Here is a 23138-nt window from a genome sequence, read left to right as displayed (position 1 = left end):
TGAACCAGAGCTCTGTGGTAACCATACTCTTACCTTGGTTGAGGCATGAGTCTACCTATAGAGCCTGGCCAGTAGTGTTTTACAGATTAGGTTCACCTTCTTTGAAATGCCTATTCCTCAGAGCAGCAAAACCCAGAGCTCTGTGAACGTTTGATTTGGTATAACCTGAAAATACGCCTTGCTTCTATTTTTGGTGTCATCATGAGCACTCCAGTTGGAGTCTGCTGCCCTGTGAGCAGAAGAACAGAGGCTTCTAGGAATTTAAAGCCTCTTAATTGGGGCTCCCCTGGGACTTAGCTTAGAGACTGTGGTATCTTTGTAAATCCTCCAGGTGTCCCTCAATCCTGCCCTGATGTAGACATTTTATTCAAAGGAAAAGGCTTTTGTTATTTCTTCCTCTGACCCCATACCCTTCCTCCCCCAACTCCTGACTGACCAGCTGAAGTAAAAAGTGCCTGTAATTTATGGCTTAATCATAAATTCTAAATAATTATACTTTATTACCTCTCATGGGTCTTGAAACGTAGGTGCTATGTTCTGCTTTTTGCCGAGGCAAGGGAATACTGGAGAAACAGTAATAAATTATAACTTCAGGCTGCAGTCGGTGAGCTTGAGGAATTGCCATTTCAGTGGAAAGTGCTCGAGCAGCCAAATGAGCACCTGTCATGTTTATTTTCACTTTGAAAAGTGGAAACATGACAGCATAGTTTGAACTGCTCGTCCAATACTAACTTGTGGTGTTCTTCTTACCTTCTCAGCAACTACGGTATTTGTTTCTTGCTCATCGTGTTTTTGGTTGAGGATGTATCTGTCCTCCTGAAACTTTCACTCTAAAACTGTAACCCCAAATGCTGACATTTTCAAACTGGTGCTTTTTTGTCTCGATACCTGATTCGTCTGTATTCAGTAAAACTGGGGAGAGGGCATGCATCTCTTGTGGAATTTGCTCCTAGGGTAGGAGTCCCAGGTACTTGAAAGGATTTCTCTATCTCTTCCACTTTTCTAGTATATCCAGTCCTGGTGTATATTTCTCTATCACTGATGTCTTGAACTTTACTTGAAGTGCATGAGTATCTACTGAGGGACAGGCACTGTGCTGGAATCTTTGATATATTTCCTTTCTTTCTTACAATAAGTCCATCAAGTAGGTAGTCCTCTCTCTTGGGTCCCTATTTTTTGCCAGAAAAGAAAATTGATGAGGATTGCCTGCTAATGGGTGTGTGGGTTTTTTTAGGGGTCTGAAAATGTTCTAAAATTCATTTGTGGTGATGGTCACACAATCCCATGAGCACACTAAAATAAATTGAATCATATGCTTTCAACGAATTGCTTGGTATGTGAATTATATCTTAATAGAGCTGTTTTATAAAAAGGGAAAGGAGGTTTAGAGAGGCAAAGTAACTTGTTCAGAGCGATGGACCTAGTGAAGCTTGTGTTAGAATACAGGTTTTTCTGAGACTAAAGCTGTTTTTTCTTCCGTCAAATTGTGCAGCTCTACTCATTACGTAGTCACGGGATCTTCTTTCAGAATGCTGTGAAAAGTAACTGAGCAAGTAATACATCAATATATGTATATTCTCAATGTAAGGGATTAAAATAGTATGGAATAATGCAGAATAAAATTTGGAAGTTCCCATTTACTTTTCTTTGTGATCCTTTTGTAAACATGAGCATAAATATAGTTATACCAATATGATTTACATATATATTGTTGCTACTTTATTAACAAAATACACAAATGGGATCTTATAAGCTATATTATATATATTACTCTAGTACTTGCTGTTTTTCTTTAATGATATGTCCTGGAGATCTTTTCCTGTCAGTACCTCATTCATGTTATTATAAAAATAATATGTAGACTAGGAAGTACAAGTTCAAAAAGTTGAGGATGATCTAAAATGGGAAGTGAAGAACTCCTTGCCACCTGTCCCCGAGTTCTCTTTCTTAGAAGTAACCACTTTTCAATGTATTTGCATTTTATTCTTTAAGTGATTACCTCCTTAACTCTTAAACACATACTTAATATTGCTCTCTTTCCCCATCCAGCAGCTTGAAGCACTGTCTATTCCTCCATGAAGAAAAATGAAAATGGGGATGTGGCTTTTATACTCTCTCACTCTTGCCAAAAAAAATTTTTTTTAAGATTTTATTTATTTATTTGAGAGAGGGAGAGAGAAAGAGCAGGAGTTGAGAGTCAGAGGCACAGATAGATTGTGCTGAGTGGGGAGCCTGACACAGGGCTGGATCCCAGGGCACTGGGTTCGTGACCTGAGCCTAAATCAGATATTTAACTGACTGAGCCACCCAGGTACCCCTCACTCTTGCTAAGTTTTATTAGTTAACATTTACTTTAGTTTTTTGTTTTTGTTTTTGTTTTTTTTCCTAATTGATTACCTTACAGCTGATATATCGTATATCTCTGACACTTAGGATGTAAAATGGGAGATGGAAATTCCCTTTCAGCCATATCATTACTTTCACATCATTGAAGTTAATAATGTCTACACATTGATCTATAATTTTGATAAGACTACCCTGCTTTCTTTGGACATGGAATCTGAAACTTGAAAACCAGTATGTAACAATTGTTATGTGTGTCTCCTTTATTCAAAGTGACTGGATCCATAAATAGAAAATGAGAATCCATAGTAATCACTAACCTTGTCCCATTGAAGGGAAATGTTACAAATGTCAGGTCAAGATTTTATAGTTCTTCAGAGGCCCAGAGTCATACTCCATTTTAGCTTGCTTTGTGTTTGAACCAAGACTTTCTTGTTATTCTTATTGAAAGGATAATCATGCCCTAGTGCTGTCTGTGTCATTTCGCCTTACTACTTCTTCAAAGTCACCAGTTACAGTTATCATACTGAGACTTCTTCTCATTGTGGTCCTTGGCCATTCTGTTTTTTATCTGGGTCTCATGTCTTTCTCTTCCTTGGATTTTCTAAAAATATCTTCTGTCTATCCTATTTCAGGTTCCTAAAAATGTGTAACCTCCATAGCACCTAACAACAGTACTTTGAAGATAGTAGATGCTTTATTAATAATTTTGGAGTTATTGAGTAGATGAATAAACCAAAGTTTTGGTCCCCGCACCCCCAGTATCATGGCAACATAAACATATAGGCAAAAGGAAAGCTCCTGGCTGGAAAAGTTTATGAAGTTCCTCCCCCAAATGGGGGGCCATTCATTTACTACTTGGGGATCTCCAAAGACAGTTTTTAGAATCTTCCATGGCAATCTGTTCCTTCAGTGACCAATGCTTTGCTTCCTAATATCTAGTTCAAATGACCATGTGACATCATATAATTTTCCAAAGTGATACGGTGTCTGGATCAATCTGTACATTCTCTTCCAGATCTTTTATTTAAAAATCTACTAAAGGTAATAAAACTGTGTTGGTTTCTTTTAGGCTGAGGATGGATGAGTTGCTATGAATTTTGAGATCCTTTATTGTCATATTTTATCTAGTTAGAGCCATACTATATTAGGATAAATCTGCTCCTGGGTTGCTTGGGTGGAATTTTTCCCTTTGGCTGGCAGTCTTAATATGCCTTCTTTGGCTCTTGATCTATATAACATAACTCCTAAAAGCATGAACTGTGGAAAAGAAATTTTTCAGACTTTTGATTTGATTGCATATCCTGTGTGTGATCTTTGCCACTTCTCTAAAGATAGGAAGAATGGCCATAAAGGAAGGTTTTTTTAATTTTTTTAATTTTTTTTTTTATTTTTTTTTATTTTATTGACTCTTACTGCAGGCTTCAGTTCAGGATGACAAGGAATGAGTTTCACATTCCTGAAACAGTCCCTGTAGCAGATTTCAAGGCCAGGCATTATACCCCATGATGGAAGATTCCTTAAATTCTTCCTGTGGAATAATTCCTCTAGACCCTAGAAACATTGAAAAATTTTTAAAAAGACCTAAATTATAGTCCTCAGTCAAATCATTGTAGTGGCCTTGTGCTATAATTCTGTCCTAAAATTGGCTTTGGCACAAACATTTTTCCTTCTATTTGTTTACGCTGTTCCCTCCACCTTGTTGGGTTTTTCTGTCTACGTATATTTATTTAGGGTGACATTAAAGAATTTAATATCCATGATGGCAGAGGCATCAACCAATCAGTGTAGATGCAGTAATTCTTTTTTACCCTCTGGACTGTAGTAATTGGTTCAGAGGTCTTATCTGTTAGAATTAAGGTTTTTAAGAGCCACTACCGTCTTCTCTGTATTATTACACAGCATAACAGCACTTAATGCCTTGTACATAATGGGAACTTGCCATGTATTTGTAGAGGTCATCCTTTTTTCGTCCCCAGGTATAAGCCAGAAACCAAAGCCACCATCCTTAAGTGCCGGTGGAAAAGCAGATGTGACATAGGAATGAATCAAGAGGGAAGGCAGGAGGTATATGGAGGAACAGAACCAAGGGTTTAAGTGGATGCTTCTGTTTTATTCATTAACTTCATTAGGGTGGTTCTAGTGGGCAGAAGTGATGGCCCTGCCTGTTCAAAGGGGGAAAGAGAAGAAAACTACTCATTCAGGTTTGCCCCTTCAAGCCACCTGTGTCCCTTCTCATCTCTCTGTTTCCCAAAGCTTCTCTGCCCTGCTGTTTCTTGGGAAGAGTTACAGTCTGGAAGATTAAAGGCAGCTCTTGCCAAAGTGGGATTAAAGTTCATAAGGTGGGAAAAAGAATGATTAACCTCAAGAATCTATCCTCTTTACAACCCAACAACAAACTAAGCATTCCATAAAAGTTAATTTAGAAACAAGAGGGGGAAAGTCGTGTATCCTCAGGCCATCTTCACCTCTGTGCTTGTTTTTATAGGATAGTTTTCACTCCCATGGAAGAATGGATTTTGCGGAAGGTTTACAGAACCATCCAAAGCTCATACCGCCTTCACTGATGGCTGTGTGCCATCGTTTTAATTTGAGGAATGAATGCCTCTTTTCTTAGGATCTCCTCATTGAACATTATCCTTTGGATCTTTCCAAAATAATGATATGTATTGTTTTATTTTTTATTGCTACGTACAAAAGTAGTACTATATGCCATCCAGGGAGAGATGCCATCAATCTGAAGATGTAGTCCAATTTCAGATATACTAAATATGAAGAAAAAAGGTGCACCTTGGATTTGATGAAATTTAGTGCATGTCCACTTTAAAGAACTTATAAACAATAGGAAAGCGTAAATACAAATATGTCATATTGTCACCATGCACAGATCATATTCTTCATAACTATTTGGTTTAATTCCATCTAGTGTCTCATTCTGTACTTGGACACATATGGGTTTGTTTTTTTTTTTTTTTTTAGAAAATTAGTATTATCTTAGATACAATGTTTTAAACCCTTTTTTCATTACTTTCATATCTTGAGCATTTTTCCTTATTAAATATTCCTTGAAATGTGATTTTTAAAAATGGCTTAAATATTACTCCCCTACTTTTGGTGGTTTAATGCATCTCTGGTGTTTATTTGATATCATGTATATTGCTCTGGTGAATATCTTTGTACACATATCTTTGCAACTGTGATTATTGCTTTAGGAAAAAAACACTAGAAGTGGAATACCTAGATGAGAGGAGGGTGTAACTATTTTATTTTTTTAAGTTTTAATTTTTTTAAAAAAGATTTTATTTATTTATTCATGAGAGACACAGAGAGAGAGAGGGGCAGAGACACAGGCAGAGGGAGAAGCAGGCTCCATGCAGGGAGCCCAACGTGGGACTCCATCCCAGTTCTCCAGGATCATGCCCTAGGCTGAAGGCGGCGCTAAACCGCTGAGTCACCCGGCTGCCTGGGTGTGACTATTTTAAAACTGTACATATCAGACTGTCACAATGTACATTCCACCACAGTGCATGAAATGTGGCTGTCAGTTACTACCACTGGCCTCCTTTCCCTCACCCCAGATAATACTGAACATTGCAATTTCTAAGTATTTTGTCACTTCAAAGAGGAAAAGTAGCATGCTGCTGTTTGAAACCGCATTTTTAAATTTATTGAAGAGGTCGAACTTCTTCTATGTTTCTTGGCCACTTGCATATTTCTTTCTGTTACTGTTCGGCATCTGATCGTCATTTGCCCGTTTTTCTGTTAAGGTGTGTTTGATTTTCTTCACATTTCCTGTATGCAACCCTTTGGCCTGCTTCCCAGGTGTTTTTTCATATTTCTTTTGGATTTCCACTTAGATATTTAATGTTATTTTTTTTTAGTTGAAGCATCATTACCTGATGATAATGATTTTTAATACTTGCATTAAATAGCCGTATTTGAAATCATTTTACTACTTTTATGCTCACTGATAATTTTCATGTGAGTTTTTTTCTTTTAAAAACTTATTTTTTATTTTTTTTTAAATTTTATTTATTTATGATAGTCACAGAGAGAGAGAGAGAGAGGCAGAGACACAGGCAGAGGGAGAAGCAGGCTCCATGCACTGGGAGCCCAATGTGGGACTCGATCCTGGGTCCCCAGGATCGCGCCCTGGGCCAAAGGCAGGCCCAAACCGCTGTGCCACCCAGGGATCCCCTAAAAACTTATTTTTTAAATTGAGGTATAATTGACATGTAATATTAGTTTCAGATGTACAACATAATGATTTGATATTTGTATACATTGTGAAACGTTCTCCACGGTGAGTCTAGTTAACATCGTCATCTTACATAATGTGAAACTGAATAGAGGAAACTTCATTTATAATAGAGTTGGGAGAGCAGAGAAGGGAGCTCTCTTGCCCTACCAACTTATTTTCGGGTCAGAGGCCAGCAGTAAGATACTACTTTACTGCCCCAGGAACAGGGAGGAAGATTTTCCACTTGCCTCACAATAGCCCAACCAGTGAGAAACTGCCACGACTCAGCCAGTGAGAAATCCTTACTGCCCTGAACTCTCACTTGCCTCCAGTGGGCTTTTGTTCAAGCAGCCTCTCCCAACTCCTCCTTTTCCTTTGTAAAGTAGCATTCCTTTTTTTTGTTCTCTGAAATTGACTGTTGTTTTGCCATAGTTCAAGTGTCCTGAATTGCAGTTCCCCTGTCATTCTTGAATAAACCCATTTTGCTAGTAAGATAACTGGCTGTTTTGTTTTCAAGGTCAGCAGTAGTTAGGAAACACGTTTTTTTTTTTTTTTTTTTTTGTGATAAGAAATTTAAAAATCTGCTTTCTTGGCAATTTTACATTACATTACATTACATCCCCATGACTTCTTTATTTTATAACCAGAAAATTGTACCTCCTGACCCCCTTTACTCATTTTTCCCACTCCCCATACCCCACATCAGGCAGTCACCAGCCTGTTTTCTGTATCTTTAAGCTTGTTTTTTTGTTTTATTTTATTTATTTATTTTTTAAGGATTTTATTTATTCATGAGACACACACACACACACACACACAGGCAGAGGGAGAAGCAGGCTTCATGCAGAAAGCCTGATATGGGACTCAATCCCAGGACCCCGGGATCACAATATGATCCAAAGGCAGATGCTCAACCACTGAGCCACCCAGGTGTCCCTGTTTTTGTTTTAGATTCCACATATAAATGAGATCTATGGTATTCATATCTCTCTGTCTGACATATTTCATTTAGACCTCCTTGCCCTGGAGGTCTACCCATGTTGTTGTAAATGGCAACATTTCATACTTTTTTTATAGCTAGTGTTCCGTTGTATCTATGTACCATAATTTCTTTACCCATTCATCCATCAGTGGGTAGTTGGTTGTTGTAAATAATGATGCAGTGAACATGGTGATGCATATGCCTTTTTGAGTTAGTGTGCTCATTTTCTTTGGGTAAATATGAAGAAGTGGAAGTTTTATTTTTATGGTAGTTCTATTTTTAATTTTTTGAGGAACCTCCATACTATTTTCCATAGTGGCAGTACTGATTTACATTGCTATGAAGAGTGCAAAAGTTTTTTTTTTTTTTTTAAAGATTTTATTTGTTTATTCATGAGAGACACAGAGAGAGAGGCAAAGACACAGGCAGAGGGAGACAGACTCCCTGACTCCATGCAGGGAGCCTGATGTGGGACTCGATCCTGGGACTCCAGGATCACGCCCTGGGCCAAAGGCAGGTGCTAAACTGCTGAGCCACCTAGGGATCCCCCAAAAGTTTTTTCTCCATAACCTTGCCAACATTATTATTTCTTGTCTTTTTTTTTTTTTTTTTTAAAGATTTTATTTATTCATGGGAAACAGAGAGAGAGAGAGAGAGAGAGAGAAGAGAGAGAAAGAAGCAGGCTCCATGCAGGGATCCCTCCAGGATCACACCCTGGGGCTGGGGGGGGGGGCGGGGGAGAGAAGCAGGCTCCATGCAGGGATCCCTCCAGGATCACGCCCTGGGCTGAAGGTGGTACTAAACCGCTGAGCCACCCAGGCTGCCCTTGTCTTTTTTATAGTAGGCATTCTGACCAGTGTGAGGTATTATCTCATTGTGGTTTTAATTAGCATTTCTATGATGATTAGTGATATTGAACACCTTTTCATGTACCTCTAGAGAAATGTCTCCTCAAATCTTCTGCCTATTTTTAATTGGATTGCTTGCTTTTTGCTTTTGAGTTGTAGGAGTTCTTGGATAATATGTTTTGGATATTAACCTCTTATCAGATATGTGATTTGCAAATATTTTTTCCCATTCCGTAGGTTGCCATCTTGTTGATGGTCTCCTTTGCTGTGCAGAGCTCTTTATTTATTTGTTTTTGTTTGTTTGTTTGTTTATGAGAGGGGGAGTGGGGCAGGCAGAGGAGAGAGAGAATCTCTCTAGCAGACTCCACTGCCCAGTATGGAGCCTGACTGGGGGCTCAATCTCACAGCCCTGAGATCATGGCCTGAGGCAAAATCAATAGTCAGACATTTGACTGGCTGAGCCCCCCAGGCACTCCTGTGCAGAGCTTTTTAGTTTGATATAGTCCTACTTGTTTACTTTTGCTGTCATTGCTTTTGCTTTTGGTGTCATATTTAAAAAGTCATTGCTTAGACCTATGTCAAGGAGCTTACTGCTATGTTTTCTTTTTGTATTGTGGTTTTATTTAAATGAAGTATAGGCTCTAACAAGTTTGTCATGAAGGTTAATGGCAAAGGAATGGTGGTAGCTTATATTCTCTGAGTTTTTATATTGAAAGTGACTATACCTTCACATGCTGCTACCTCCTTAGATAGCTATAGGATTCTTGTGTCTCACGCAGTCTTCCTACCTGAAAACTCTGGATATTGTTCCCTTGAGCTCTAATACTTGATGTTTGAGAGATGTCTAAGATCATCTTTGTTTTGATTCTGTAGTGATAAATTATGGTTTTTCTTTGAACATTTGTCATATTTTGTATTTAATTTTTGAACAGAATATGTTTATGTATTTCAACAACCATTTTGTAGTACAGAGTCCCTTCACAACTTTGAGCAATATCCTCTGTTCTTTGGTGGTTCTTTCATCTATCCTTTTCCTGCTTTCTTTCTAGGATTCTTCATATATTTTGGCTTCCAGAATCTGTCCCTTATTTCTTAGCTGTTCTGTCACTAATTTTCATATTCCCTCCAAGTTCTAGGAGAATGTTTTGAGTTCCCTCATCCACTTTCAATTTGAATTTTGTGTAGCATGTATTCTGTTGTTCACTCCATCTTCCATCATTTTAAATGAAAGGACACTATTTAAAAAAGAAAGTCAACTCCAAGCAATCTTTCCTGATGGCAGATTATTCCATCTTCATGTCTACTTGCCCCATTTTCACAGATGCAGTGCTTCCTTAAATCAAGTGTCTTCTTAAAATATTGAGAATTTTATAAAAAATTTGTCCTGTCAGTTTGAGTAAAACCTTTTGAGCAGAGACAGTTTCAAAGTGGTTCCTTTCCTTTGAACTGCAGTGTTTTTACATGAGTCTGGTGATTTGTCTCTGTCTGTTTCTTCCTTCAGAAGGAGGACTAGTACTGGTTTATGGGCAAATTGGTGTTGAGATTGTTTCTTTTGAAAACTTGGTGTACATTCCCAGCCAAATCCTTCCATCGAAGTATGGAAGGATGAAAATGTATCCTTCTTTGGCCAGATAAGAGATTTCAAGAATTGGAGTGTCCTGAATAACTCATTTTGATCTCCGTGTGGTATAGATGCTTGCCCAATGGACAAACCATGACAGCTTATGGTGCACCTACTTGTTCTAGTTTCTTACCTCAGCTATGTCAGGCTGTCTTCTCAAAGTGGCAGCTTGTACCAGCAGCACATCCTGGGGTCTGTGGGTGTCACAGGTTGCTTGCATTTAAGATTGCCCCGTGGAGGCAAGGGGCCTGCCCCCTGGCTGCCCTGTAGCCTGTCAGACCTTCCCAGTTCTTTTGAGTTTGAGGGTGAGCACTCCCGGAATCGGCTTGCTGTATTTACTAGGGTGCTGCTCCTTCAGTGTAGACACTCATGTGTCAGCCCTCTTCACCCTTTCTTTAATCTCCTCCCGCCTAAGCCTATCCAGAACAAACCCTCGCAATTTCTGGCATATTGAGCACCTTTCTCTAATATTCAGTGCTGACAAAAGTCTTGATCTAATTGAATAGTCCCCTGATCATGTCCTTGGGGAATCTGGGAATGGGGCAGCTTGAGAGGCCTGAGTCTGTACCGACATCTTGCCACAAAGCTTCCCCTCCCCCCTTTCAGTGGCTATTAAATTCTGAATATGTTCTCAGTCATGGATGTCCCCATGTCTAGGAAAAATAAGGTCATAAATATTAAGATTGAGCGATGAGAATGGACAGGTGAGTAAGAATGAAAAGCTTCAGTGACTGCGTGAAGCCAGGAAGATTGGATTTCAGTATTGGGCCTATTTAGCTCAGGAGTGTGCCTTTAACGAAGCTCCTGATTGTTACTTTAAGGAATCTGGGATGAAATAGCCCTGGTAACACACTGGACAACAAAACCAAGGAAGTAAGGGGCTGGGTTAAATTTGGGATGACTGACTGCCCCAGTTGGTCCGTGTGGGAGGGGAATCTCAGCAGGTGGGATTTCAGGAGAATTGTGGGCATGATTCAGTCACCCTGGCGGAAATTAATGCCTTTGCATCTATGGTCTTTTATATATGAGATGAGATTTCATGCTACAGTGAATGTCCAGAGCTCTCTTCACCCACTGACAGAGCACACAGCATTTAGCCAGCAAAGTGAGGGCTTTTCTATTTGTTTTGTTGAATAAATTCTACAAACTCTGATTCCACTTGAATATAGAATTAGTCAGTGTTTAGCTGTATTCTGAAATAGCTCTAACAAATAGACATCTTTAGTGTTTTCTTCCTAAAAATTAAGAGTCGTGTTTTGTAAAGCTAGCAAATGTTTTTAGCATATCTTTTAAGATGTACATACAGTCCATGAAGTTGGAGCCACTTGTACAGACTTAGGGTTTTAGATAAATTAGAAGCTCTTGGATGAAAATTACAGGGTTTTTTCTAGAAGCCATAATGGATTAGAGACAGGTGGGAGCAATTTCAAAAGAGTTGTTTGATTCGGAAATTGCCAAGGATTTGAATAAAGGTATAGGGCTCAGTGTATTCTTTCGAATGCTGTGTTTGCCCCTTGGCCTGCATCAGACTAGTTGCCCCTCAGTGGAACAAAAGCACTTAACCAATGTTCATTAAGATGTTTTCTCTTTAGGGCACCTGGGTGGCTTAGTTGGTTAAGCATCTGCCTCTGGCTTAGGTCGTGATTCCCGGGGTCCTGGGATCCAGCCCAGCTCCTTCCTGCTCAGTGGGGAGTCTTCTTTCTCCCTCTCCCCTTGCTGCTGCTGTGCATTCTCACTCTCTCTCCCAAGTTAATAAAAATCTTTTTAAAAAGATGTTTTCACCTTCTCTATGATGTCCATGGATCCTAGTACTAATAGCATAGGATCAGTGAGGCTTTTATTTGTGTAAATGAGAAGGGCATTTATGTATTTCTTAGAAATTGATTTCAACCCTTTATGGGAATCTGCCTGAGGAAACCTCCTCCAGCCTCTGCTCTTCATTTTGTTCTTTTAGACAAAATAGTCCAGGTTAACCAGAAATTCTCAGGTGTGTTTAACCAGAGGCGTCAGAGGGGGGTCAGACTGAAAGGGAGTCTCTCACTTAGCCTTCATCAGGCTTGAAACCACGCTTCTGAGCCCAGCTGCCGAGGTTGGGTCCTTTCCTTCCTTCCTTGTCCTCTCCTTTGTATTTAAAACTCCACAATTGTCACTCCCGTCTCTGTCCTCACCTTTCACTGCATTTTGTAACACTGTTTTCACATCAACCTAATGTTTTGTGACTTAATCATCTTTAATCATTCTTTCCTTTGATAACTCCCAGTACTGCTCTTAATTTCACTCTCTCCCCTCCTTCCCTCCTCCATCCAATCTTTTAGCAGGTCTTCTGTTTTTCTCTAAAGCATTCTGGACCTGATCACTGCTCACCATCTCCTGCTCAGTCATGGTGGTCCACATCACCATCGGCTCCCACGTGGAGCAGCAGCTTCCCCACAGGTCTTCCTGCTCCAAAGCCTGCCCTTTTCCATCCTCCCTTTTTTCCAGAAAGCTGTCAGAGTGGTCTACTCAGACTTAGATCACCCTTTTTTCCCCTGCTTAAAGTTTTCTAATCGTTTCCCATTGTATCTAGACTTAAGCCCCACATTCTGACTGTGACCAACGGCGACCACCTTCATCTGTTCACCTTTCCCTCTCCACCTTGAGCACCTTGCTGCAGTCTCCAGTACAGTGAGCTTATTCAGTGCCTTGGTGCCAGCTCTTTCTTCTGCTGGGAATTCTCTCATCCCAGATGTTGGTGTTGCCAGGATCCTCGTTATTCAGATCTCAAGCCAACTTAGCTCTCCCCAGCAATAGTTCCATATCTAGTAGTGTGTTATTCCTTCACACCCCCACTAATTCTTATACTTCTTAAATTGTCCTGTTTTCTCCAGAGCAAGTCATGTCTGAATTTCTTGTTTATTTACTTACTCTATATCTTCCCCATCCTGATGTAACCCCCATGAAAGCAAGGACTTTGTTTTGTTCACTGTGCCCAGAGTAGTACCTGGCACAAAGTAGTTCTTCATCTACATAGTGAATGAAATGATGTGAGTGTTTTCCTTTGCCATGAGAACACCCTAGGAGAAAAACTATATAGTTATATACCTGCATATTGGTCTCAAGACTGTGAGCTATGGACTGTTAAATAATTTTCCAAAGACTTTTCAGTTGATAATTTTTTAAAAGATAGAGTTTATTTTTAGAGCAGTTTAGGCTCCTAGCTCCTAGTGGTTACAATTATTACAATTGATTAACCTACTTTGACATATCATTATCACTCAGAGTCTATGTTTTACAATGGAGTTCACTCTTGTTGTCTATTTTATGGATATGTTTTATGTATTTAAGAAATGTATTATGACATATCTTCCATTATAGTATCATACAAGATAGTTTCACTGCCCTAAAAATCCTCTGTAACCCTTCTATTCATTCCCTCCCTCCACTCAACTCTTACCATCTATTTACGTTCTCTGCAGTCTTGTCTTTTCTAGAATGTTGTATAATTGGAATCTTAGAGAAGATAGCCTTTTCCAATTGGCTTCTTTCACCTAATGATATGTATTTAGGTTTCCTCATTTCTTTTCATTTATTGATAGCTCATTTCTTTTTAGTGCTGAATATTATTCTATTGTCTGAATGGGCCACAGTTTATCCACCTACTGACAGATATTTTGGTTGCTTCCAAGTTTTGGCACTTGTTCATAAAGCTGCTCTAAACATCTGTTCACAGGTTTTTGTGTGGACCTAAGTTTTCATTTCATTTGGATGAATATCAAGGAGGGCAGATGCTGAATCTTATGGTGAGAATAGGTTTAGTTTGTAAGAAACTACAGAACTGGGCAGTCTCAGTGGCTCAGCGGTTTAGCGCCGCCTTCAGCTAAGGGCATGATCCTGGAGTCCTGGGATCAAGTCCCACGTTGGGCTTCTTGCATGGAGCCTGCTTCTTCCTCTGCCTGTGTCTCTGTCTCTCTCTTTGTCTCTCATGAATAAATAAATAAAATCTTAAAAAAAACCACAAAAAACCCCTACAGAACAAATAGCCTTCCAAAACAACTATATCATTTTGTATTCCCATCAGGAACGAATGCATGTTCTATTTTTACGTTATTTGTGTCAGCATTTGGTGTTACCAGTTATCAGTGGATTTTGGCCCTTCTAATAGGTGCTTAGTAGTGTCTTTTAATTTGCAATTCCATGACAAATGGTTGTTATAATTTGCAGTTCCATGACAAATGATAATGAGCATCTTTTCATGTGCGTATTTGCAGTCTGTATATTGGTGAGGTGTCTGTTCAGGTCTTTTGCCCATTTCTTCAGTAAAGTTGTTTGTTTTCTTGTTGAGTTTCAAGTGTTCTTTATATTTTGAACTGCAGCCCTTTATTGAGCATGTCTTTTGCAAGTATTTTATCCCAGTTTGTAGCTTGTCTTCTTATTTTCATGACAATGAGTTTAACAGAACAGTTTTTAATTTTTATGAAGTGCAGTTTACCAATTACTTCTTTCCTGGGGTGTGCTTTTGGTGTTTTATCCAAAGACTCATCATTAGCCCAAAGTCATCTAGATTTCCACTTCTGTTATTTTTTAGTTTTAGACATTTTATATTTAGATCTATGATCCATTTTGAGTTAATTTTTGTGAAAAGTGTAAAGTTTGGTTCTAGATTCTTAGATTTTTTTTTTTTTTTTTTTTTACATGTGGCTATCCAGTTGTTCCAACACCATTTATTGGAGAGATTATCCTTGCTATTGTATTATTGCCTTTGCTCCTTTGTCAAAGATCAGTTGACCATATTTATGTGGCTCTTTTTTCTGGATTCTCTTTTCTTCTGTTCCATTGATCTCTTTGCCCATTCTTTTGCCAATAAGACATTGTCTTGATTACTCTAGTTTTATAGTAATTTTTGAAGTTAGGTAAGTCCAACTTTGTTCTTCTTCAATATTGTGTTGGCTATTTTGGGTTTTTGCCTCACTATAGAAACTGTAGAATCAGTTTGTCAAAATCCACAAAATAACTTATTGGGATTTTGATTGGGATTGCATTGAATCTATAGATCAAGTTGGGAAAAACTGACATATTGACAATATTGAATCTTTCCATGAACATGAAATATCTCTCCATTGTTTAGTTCTTTGATTTCATTAGGGTTTTTGGTTTTCCTTTTTTTTTTACTTTTTTCTTTATTTTTTAGTAGAGAGAAGGAAAACAGGGAGAGAGAGAATCTTTCAAGTAGGATCCAGTCTCCCACTATGGAGGCTGACTTGGAGCTTTCTCAAAAGCCTGAGATTGTAACCTGAGCCAAAATCAAGAGTCAGATGCTTAACCAACTGAACCTCCCAGGCGCTCCTTTGGTTTTCTTTATGTAGATCCTTGTACATATTTTGTTAGAATTTATATCTAAGTATTTTATTATGGGGGATGCTAATATAATTGGTAATAAATTTTTACTTTCAAATTCCACTTACTCATTAGGAAACTGATTGACTTTTGTATATTAAGCTTATATCCTACTGCCATGCTAAAATTGCTTATTAATTCCAGGAGAGTTTTTTGTTGTTGATTCTTTTGGATTTCCTACAGAGACAAGTCATATCATCTGTGAAGAAGGAGTTTTATTTCTTCCTTCTCAATCTGTATACCTTTTTTTTTTTTTTTTTTTGGCTGATTTCATTAAACACTTCCGGTGTGCTATTGAAAAGGAATGATAAGAAGAGACATTCTAGGGATCCCTGGGTGGCTCAGTAGTTTAGCGCCTGCCTTAGGCCCAGGGCGTGATCCTGGAGTCCCAGGATCGAGTCCCACATCAGGCTGCCTGCATGGAGCCTGCTTCTCTGCCTGTGTCTCTGCCCCTCTCTCTCTCTCTCTCTCTCTCTGTCTCTCATGAATAAATAAATAAAATCTTTAAAAAGAGAGAGAGAGAGAGAGAGAGAGAGAGAGAGAGAGAGAAAAGAAACATTCTGGCCCTGTTCCCTATCTTAGTGAGAAATCAAGTTTAAATATGATGTTAGCTGTAGATTTTTTTATAGATGATCTGTGTAACATTGAACAAATTACTCTCTAGTCCTAGTTTACTAAGTGTTTTTATTATGGATTTGTGTTGGATTTTGTCAGATTTTTTTTCTGCATCTATTGATATGATCATGTGATTTTTTTCTTTAGCCTGTTGATGTGCTGGGATATATTTATTGATTTTCAAATATTGAGCCAGCCTTGCATACCTGGATAAATTTCACTTGATAGTTCTGTATAAGTCTATAAGATGTATATAAAAGTATATAAAATATATATTATTGGTTTCTATTTTCTGGTATTTGTTGAGGATTTTTGCATTCGTGTTCTTGAGAGATACTAGTTTGCAGTTTTCTTTTCTTCTGATATCTTTGTCTGGTTTTGGTATTAGGGTATTTTTGGTCTCATAGAGTGAATTAGGACGTCTTCCTTCTTTTTTCTTGTGGAAGAAATGGTAAAGAATAGATATAATTTTCTCCTTAAATGGTTGGTAGAATTTACCAGTGATCCCATATGGGCTTGATGCTTTCTGTTTAAGAAGGTAATTAATTTTGACTCAGTTTCTTCAGTACACATAGGCCTATTCAGATGATCTATTTCTTATGTGAGTTTTGGCAGATTGAATCTTTCAAAGAATTGATCCATTTCATCTATATTTTTGAATTTGTAGACAGAGAGCTGTTCATAATTTTACTTTATTTGCCTTTTAATATCCATAGGATCTGCACTGATGTTCCCTTTTGTATTTCTGGTATTAGTAATTTGTATTTTTCCTTTTTTTTCTTAGCCTGGACAGAGGCTTATTGATTTTATTGATCTTTTCAAAGAACCAGCTTTGTTTCATTGACTTTCTCTGTTGATTTTCTGTTTTTTATTTCATTGATTTGTTCTAGTTATTTTTTTTTACCTTTAGATTTAATTTGCTCTCCTTTTTCTAGTTTTCTAAGATTGAAGCTTATATTACAGAATTTAGATCTTTTTTTTTGTAATGTATGCATTCAGCATGTTAAATTTTTCCCTTTGAAGTGCTTTTGCTGCAGCTCACAAATTTTGATGTTGTATTTTTATTTTCATTTAGTTGAAAATACTTTAAAATTTCTCTTGAGATTTCTCCTTTTTTTATTTTAAAAAAAGATTTTATTTATTCATGAGAGACACAGAGATACAGAGACATAGGCAGAGAGAGAAGCAGGCTCTATGCAAGAAGCCTGATGTGGTATTTGATCCCAGGAATCCAGGATCATGCCCTGAGCCAAAGTCAGATGCTCAACCGCTGAGCCACCCAGGGGTCCCGAAATTTCTTCTTTTACTATGTTATTTAGAAGTTGTTTAATCTTTTAAGTATTTTAAGATTTTCTAGCTGTCTTTTTGTTAACTGATTTGTGATTTAATTCCTGTATGGTCTGAGAGCAGACATTGTATGATTTCTAATCCTTTAAATTTGGGTTGTTTTTATGTTTGTTTTGTTTTTTATTTTGTTCTGGTCCCAGAATGTGGTCTATCTTGGTAAATGTTCCATATGAGCTTGAGAAGAATATGTATTTAGCTCTTTTTGGATGAAGTAGTCTACAAATGTCAGTTATATCCAATTGATTGATGGTATTCTTGAGTTCAGCTGCGTCCTTATTGATTCTGTACTTAATGGATCTGTCCTTTTCTGATAGGAGATGTTGAAGTTTCCAACTATAATAGTGGACTTGTCTATTTCTCCTTCTGTTTTTATTTTTTTAAGATTTTATTTATTTATTCATGACAGACATACACACAGACACACAGAGAGGGAGAGAGAGAGGCAAAGACATAGGCAGAGGGAGAAGCAGGCTCCATGCAGGAAGCCTGATGTGGGACTCGATCCCAGAACTCCAGGATCATGGCCTGGGCCAAAGGCAGATGCTCAACCGCTGAGCCACACAGACATCCTTCTCCTTGCTGTTGTATTAGATTTGCTTCATATAATTCAGCTCTCTTTCAAGGCACGTACACATAAGAATTGCTATATCTTCACGAAGGATTGACTCCTTTATCACTTTGTAATGCCCTTTTTATCCTTGATAATTTCTTTGTTTTGAAGAAACAAAGACTGAAATTCATATAGGTGTTCCAGCTTTGTTTTGATTAGTGTTAGCATAGAATGTCTTTCTCCCCTGCTTTATTTTTAGTTTATATGTGACCTTATACTAAGTGAATTTCTGTAGACAACATATAAATAGTTGGGTTTTGGCTTTTTATCCACTCTGCCAATCTCTGTCTTTTAATTGATATATTTACTCCTCTGACATTGAAAGTGGCTATTGATATAATTGGTTTAATAGCTACCTTATTTGTTAATATTTTCTATTTGTTGCTCTTATTCTTTGTTCTGATCTTTTTCTTTGGCCATCATTTCTTCAGATAATTTTTTTCAGGTAATTTTTTTCTATCCTTCTTCTTCTTCTTTCTTCTTTCTGCTTTCTTCTTTCTTCTTCCTCTTCTTCCTCTTCTTCCTCTTCTTCCTTCTTTTTTTAAGATTTATTTATTTAGGGGCACCTGGATGACTCAGTTAAATGTCTGCCTTTAGCTCAGGACATGGTTTCAGGGTCCTGGGATTGAGCCCTGCATCAGGCTCCCTGCTCAGTGGGGAGTCAGCTTCTCCCTCTTCCTCCACTCCTCCCCCTGCTCGTGCTCTTTCTCTGTCTCTCTCAAATAAATAAAAATCTTAAAAAAATTTTATTTATTTGAGAGAGAGCATGTGCACACAGGAGCAAGAGAGAGACACAAAGGGAGAGGAGAGAGAAAATCCAAGCAGACTCCACGGTGAACACAGAGCCTGATGCAGGGCTTTATCCCATGACCTCTGAGATCATGACTTGAGCTGAAACCAAGAGTCATATGCTTAACTGGCTGAGCCACCCAGGTGCCCTGTGTCATTCTCCTCTTCTGAGAATCAAATTATATTTATGTTAAACTGATCAGTAGTATCTCATAGGTCATTGATGCCCTTTCATTTATCTTAGTCTTTTTTTCTCTGTGTGCTTTATTTTTTGGTAGTTTTTATTTCTGTGTATTCTAATTCACTGGTTTTTTTTCTGCAATGTCTAAAGTGCTGTTTATTTCATTCAGTGTAATTTTTAAATTTCAGATATTACATTTTTCATCCTTAGAAGCCTCATTTTATTTACTTATATATATGAAAGATGTGTATATGTGAAAGAAGAGAGTGATATGTATACATCTTATATATACATATGTGTCATGTATCATGTATGTCACATCTTTCATTGCTCTGTTACTATTTTTCTTATAATATTTTATTTTTAAAAAATATTTATTTATTTATTTTAGAGAGAGAGAGAGAGCATGAGCAGGGGAAGGGTCAGAAGGAGAGGGAGAGAAGCAGACTTCCTACTGAGTGCAGAGCCTGATGTGGGGCTCAACCCTATGATCATAGCCTGTGCCGAAACTAAGAGTCAGATGCTTAATTGACTGAGCCATCCAGGTAGTCCTATGAGATTTTATTTTTAAGTAATCTTTATATCCAACATGGAGCTCAAACTTATTACCCTGAGACCATGAGTCATAATAAGCTCTACCAACCAAGCCAGCCAGGTACCCCTCTTCTCTGTTACTTCTTGAGTGGATGCTAGATTTGTGAATTTTTTTTTGTTAGGTATCTGATTTTGTTAAATTCTTTTAAATAGTGTTAGACTTTGCTCCAATGACTAGTTAAAGTATTTGGAATAACTTGGATACTTTTGAGGCTTGCTTTTAAGCTATTAAGTGGATCTAGGGCAGCCTTTGATGAACTAATTTGGCTCTACTGCTAAGTTGTTGCTTTTCCAAGGACTCTAACCCATTATCTCATAGTAGGTGCCATTCTAGCTGCTGAGAACACAAAATATCCTCAGCCTTACATGAGGTCTGAGATTTTTCAGCCTATCATTTGCTGGTGCTTGTTTTCTTGCTCTTGGGAAGCTTTCATTCACAAGTGGACAGGTCAGTGCTTAGCCACAGATTTGAAGAAACTCTTCTGCAGATATTTACTTGTTTTCTCTTTGTACAGGTTCTCCTGTTCCAGTATTCTGTCTTACAAATCCTTGTTGCCTGGCTTTCCTAAACTCTAGTCTCTGTCTTCACAACTCAACAAGAGGGAAAACTGAAAACTCTGGGTTCTGTCTGACTCCCCCTTTCCATTCTAGGTAGTAAGCTAGGGCAATCTTAGGGCTCACCTATTTTGTTTGTCTTTGGGATTGTATCTTGCTCTGTTTTCCAGTGTCAGAAACATTTGTTTCCTATTTTTGTTTTCTTTTTTATTAAATGTATTTATTCATGAGAGACATAGAGAGAGAGAGAGAGAGAGGCAGAGACACAGGCAGAGGGAAAAGGAGGTTGCCTGCGGGGAACCTGATGTGGGACTCAATCCTGGATCCTGGGATCACGCCCTGAGCCAAAGGCAGATGTCCAACTGCTGAGCCATCCAGGTGTCCCTACTTTTGGTCCATTTTTATAGTTGTTTAAGGTAGGAAGGCAAACCTTGTCACTGTTACTCCAGAATGTCCAGAAGCAGGAGACCTTCGGCTGACATTTTGCATTTCCATTATTTTGTTTAAAAGTTAATTTTAATGATATGATGGTTTTCTGCCTTTTGGTTTAAATCATTATGAGTGTTGGTATCTTGGTAAGAAGCCTCACTTGCCTATTTAGGAAATCACACACTGCTGGGGACCAGTACTGTTTCCTTCTCTTCTTTGTAATAGAGAAAGTGGTGTCCTAAGCAGAGGTGATAGAGATTTTGCCTGACATGTGGCATCATTTCTTAGAATACACAACAACTTGGCCATTGGTTTTTCTTCCACTGCGTGTGGTTTTAGGCTTATTCTTTAGCTGATGAATTCACCACCTACTCCATTCTTGGGTTGTGAATCCATAGGCTAGAATTCTTTTCTGAGAGCCAAAACTTTGCAACTGCTGAGTTGGTTGGTTTTTTGCCTGGAAAATTGTTAGGGTAAAGTTGATACTTTGATTGGGGAGAGAAAAAGGCAGATTTTCAGATGAAAGCTGTTCCACCCTAAATAGTATAAAAAGGTTTTGGCTTATTATCTAAAGGCATGGGTAGAATTTGATGTATCATGAGAAAGAGAAAGAAGTTCATAAAGAGTAAAACTTAGTGGTGAGTGGTGATCGTAAGACTACACGTAAGTAGGATAACCATGTACTCTTTTGGCTAAAGACAATCCAGGTTTACACCTGTTGTCCTGGAATAATTAACATCCCCTTTCACTCTTGGAAGTGTCATGGTTTTGATGTCTATACATATACTTTATTTATATATATGCAAAGTCATCCTAGTTATAAAGAATGGTTTAAAGAATACAAAGTAGATGTTAATTCCTCAGTTATTGTTGTTCTTGAATGATGGATTTACTGTTTACTTTGTATTTTTGTTGAATAGTTTATAGTGACTAATAAATGTGTGTGTGTGTGTGTGTGGTTTTATTTTTTTATTTTTTAATTTTTGGTATTTTTCCTACAGATGATCTCAATGCCACCCACCAACACTGTGTTTTGGCTGGTTTACCACCTCGGTTTAGTTCCACCCACCGAGTGGCAGAGGTAAGTGTAAATAAAAATGTGATTCAAACTTAATTGGATGTGACAGCAGTGGTTGAATGAGCAATTTTGCATAGAGTTTTGGAAGAGTATTTGATAGGAAAATTGCTTCCATCGAACTTGACTTTAGCCTTTATTTACTTGCTTTTTTAACTTTGAGTTGTGTTGGATACAGTTTTTAAGAGAATATTCATAGCATGGGATAAGTATATTTTGCTTCTTTGGGGTTATGTTTCTTGGAGAAGGTAAAATGCTATTGGCAGATATTGCTAGTTAGATTTTCTAAGGGGTTTATATCTGTCAAGGTCAAGGACAGGAGATGACCAGAAGCAGATGGGGGGGATTTGTGCGCTTGTGTATATGCTGGCTATGACCGGGCTCTGATGGTTGAGAATTTACATTTCTCTTAACTTTTTGGTCAGGCTTCTGGTCATATGTGAATATAAATTAAGGAGAGAGTTACAGTGGTGCCAGGGAATTTCTGAGCTTCCCTGTTGTGTCCATAAACCAGACTTTATTGCTAAATTCTGCTACCACTTGCAGTGTGGCTGATGGTCAGCTGATTAGACCGGTTCAGAGTGGAAAGTTAAGAGGTGGGAAATACTTAACAGTTACCCTGGAGTACTGTGTGATCGGTTAAGGAGGGTTCCAGACAGCAGGGGAATAATCATGAAAAGGACTGCAGGTTGACCTTGAATCCAAACTTGTTATCTATGCTTTGCTTTGTAGATTGACTTTTCATTATACCACAGGGAGGACCGAGGTGGGAAGTTGAACAGAAGGGATAGTACAAAGTGGCAGGAAGCACAAGCACAAGACCTTCTCAGTCTGAGTCTATAAGGCAGTGGCATGTCCTTCGGGAATTAAATAGCTTTTCTCGTGGTCTGGTCATGTTGCTGTGGGGTAGAGAGGGCATGAGTGTCTACTAAATTAAGATACCATCAAGCCCATGAACCACTCCTTTGTCCCCTTCCCCTTTTCTCCCTGGCCCCTTCTCTTCCATTTGCTCTTTTCCTTTTCTCCCTTGCCCTTCTCTTCCATTTGCTCATCTAAATACTTGAGTCCCTGTGACATGTTTAGCCGCACAACGGGCTTGAGAGAGAGAGCCGTCAACATCATCAATGTGACATCTGTGGACACTACCTTTGTTGAACCTTCCATTTTAACTGGGAAGCCAGGTACCAAACAAACACACAGATAATGATAAAAGAGACCTGGAAGTAAGTTCTGTTAGACAGTTGAGAAGGAAGGAGTATAAGAATGAATGAATGCATGAATGGACAAACAAATGATTGAATGAACTCTTCATTGGATGCTTTCCCTGTGCTGGGCTCTTGGCTGATTCTCAAGCCTGGGTGATTTGGGGATGTCATTGCCATTAGTAGAAATGACCGTTTAAGACATTAGGGGAAGACAGTAGTTCATTCAATTTTAAACAGGCTGAGTTAGAGCTCCCCCATGGAACGGTCCAGCAGATAAATGCAAACAAGGGACAAAAATTCTCCTCCTCCACCTCCTGCAGTAGACATGCCT

At 38.3% G+C, this 23138-nt stretch overlaps 1 protein-coding gene across 9 annotated transcripts in view; it reads left to right on the top strand.

Moving 5' to 3' along the window:
* The window catches only part of FTO (FTO alpha-ketoglutarate dependent dioxygenase), a 427826-nt gene that overhangs the window by 145005 nt on the left and 259683 nt on the right, over nt 1-23138 (top strand). For all 9 annotated transcript variants that reach the window (XM_035713646.2, XM_035713645.2, XM_025447102.3 and 6 more), the window contains exon 5: nt 21529-21608. In XM_035713646.2, coding sequence (XP_035569539.1) covers nt 21529-21608 — 80 coding nt within the window. The remainder of the gene's footprint in view (nt 1-21528; nt 21609-23138) is intronic.

This window comes from Canis lupus, chromosome 2 (genome assembly GCF_003254725.2).
Source record: "Canis lupus dingo isolate Sandy chromosome 2, ASM325472v2, whole genome shotgun sequence".
Classification (NCBI taxonomy): Eukaryota; Metazoa; Chordata; class Mammalia; order Carnivora; family Canidae; genus Canis; species Canis lupus.
This window is presented reverse-complemented; position numbering and strand designations above follow the sequence as displayed.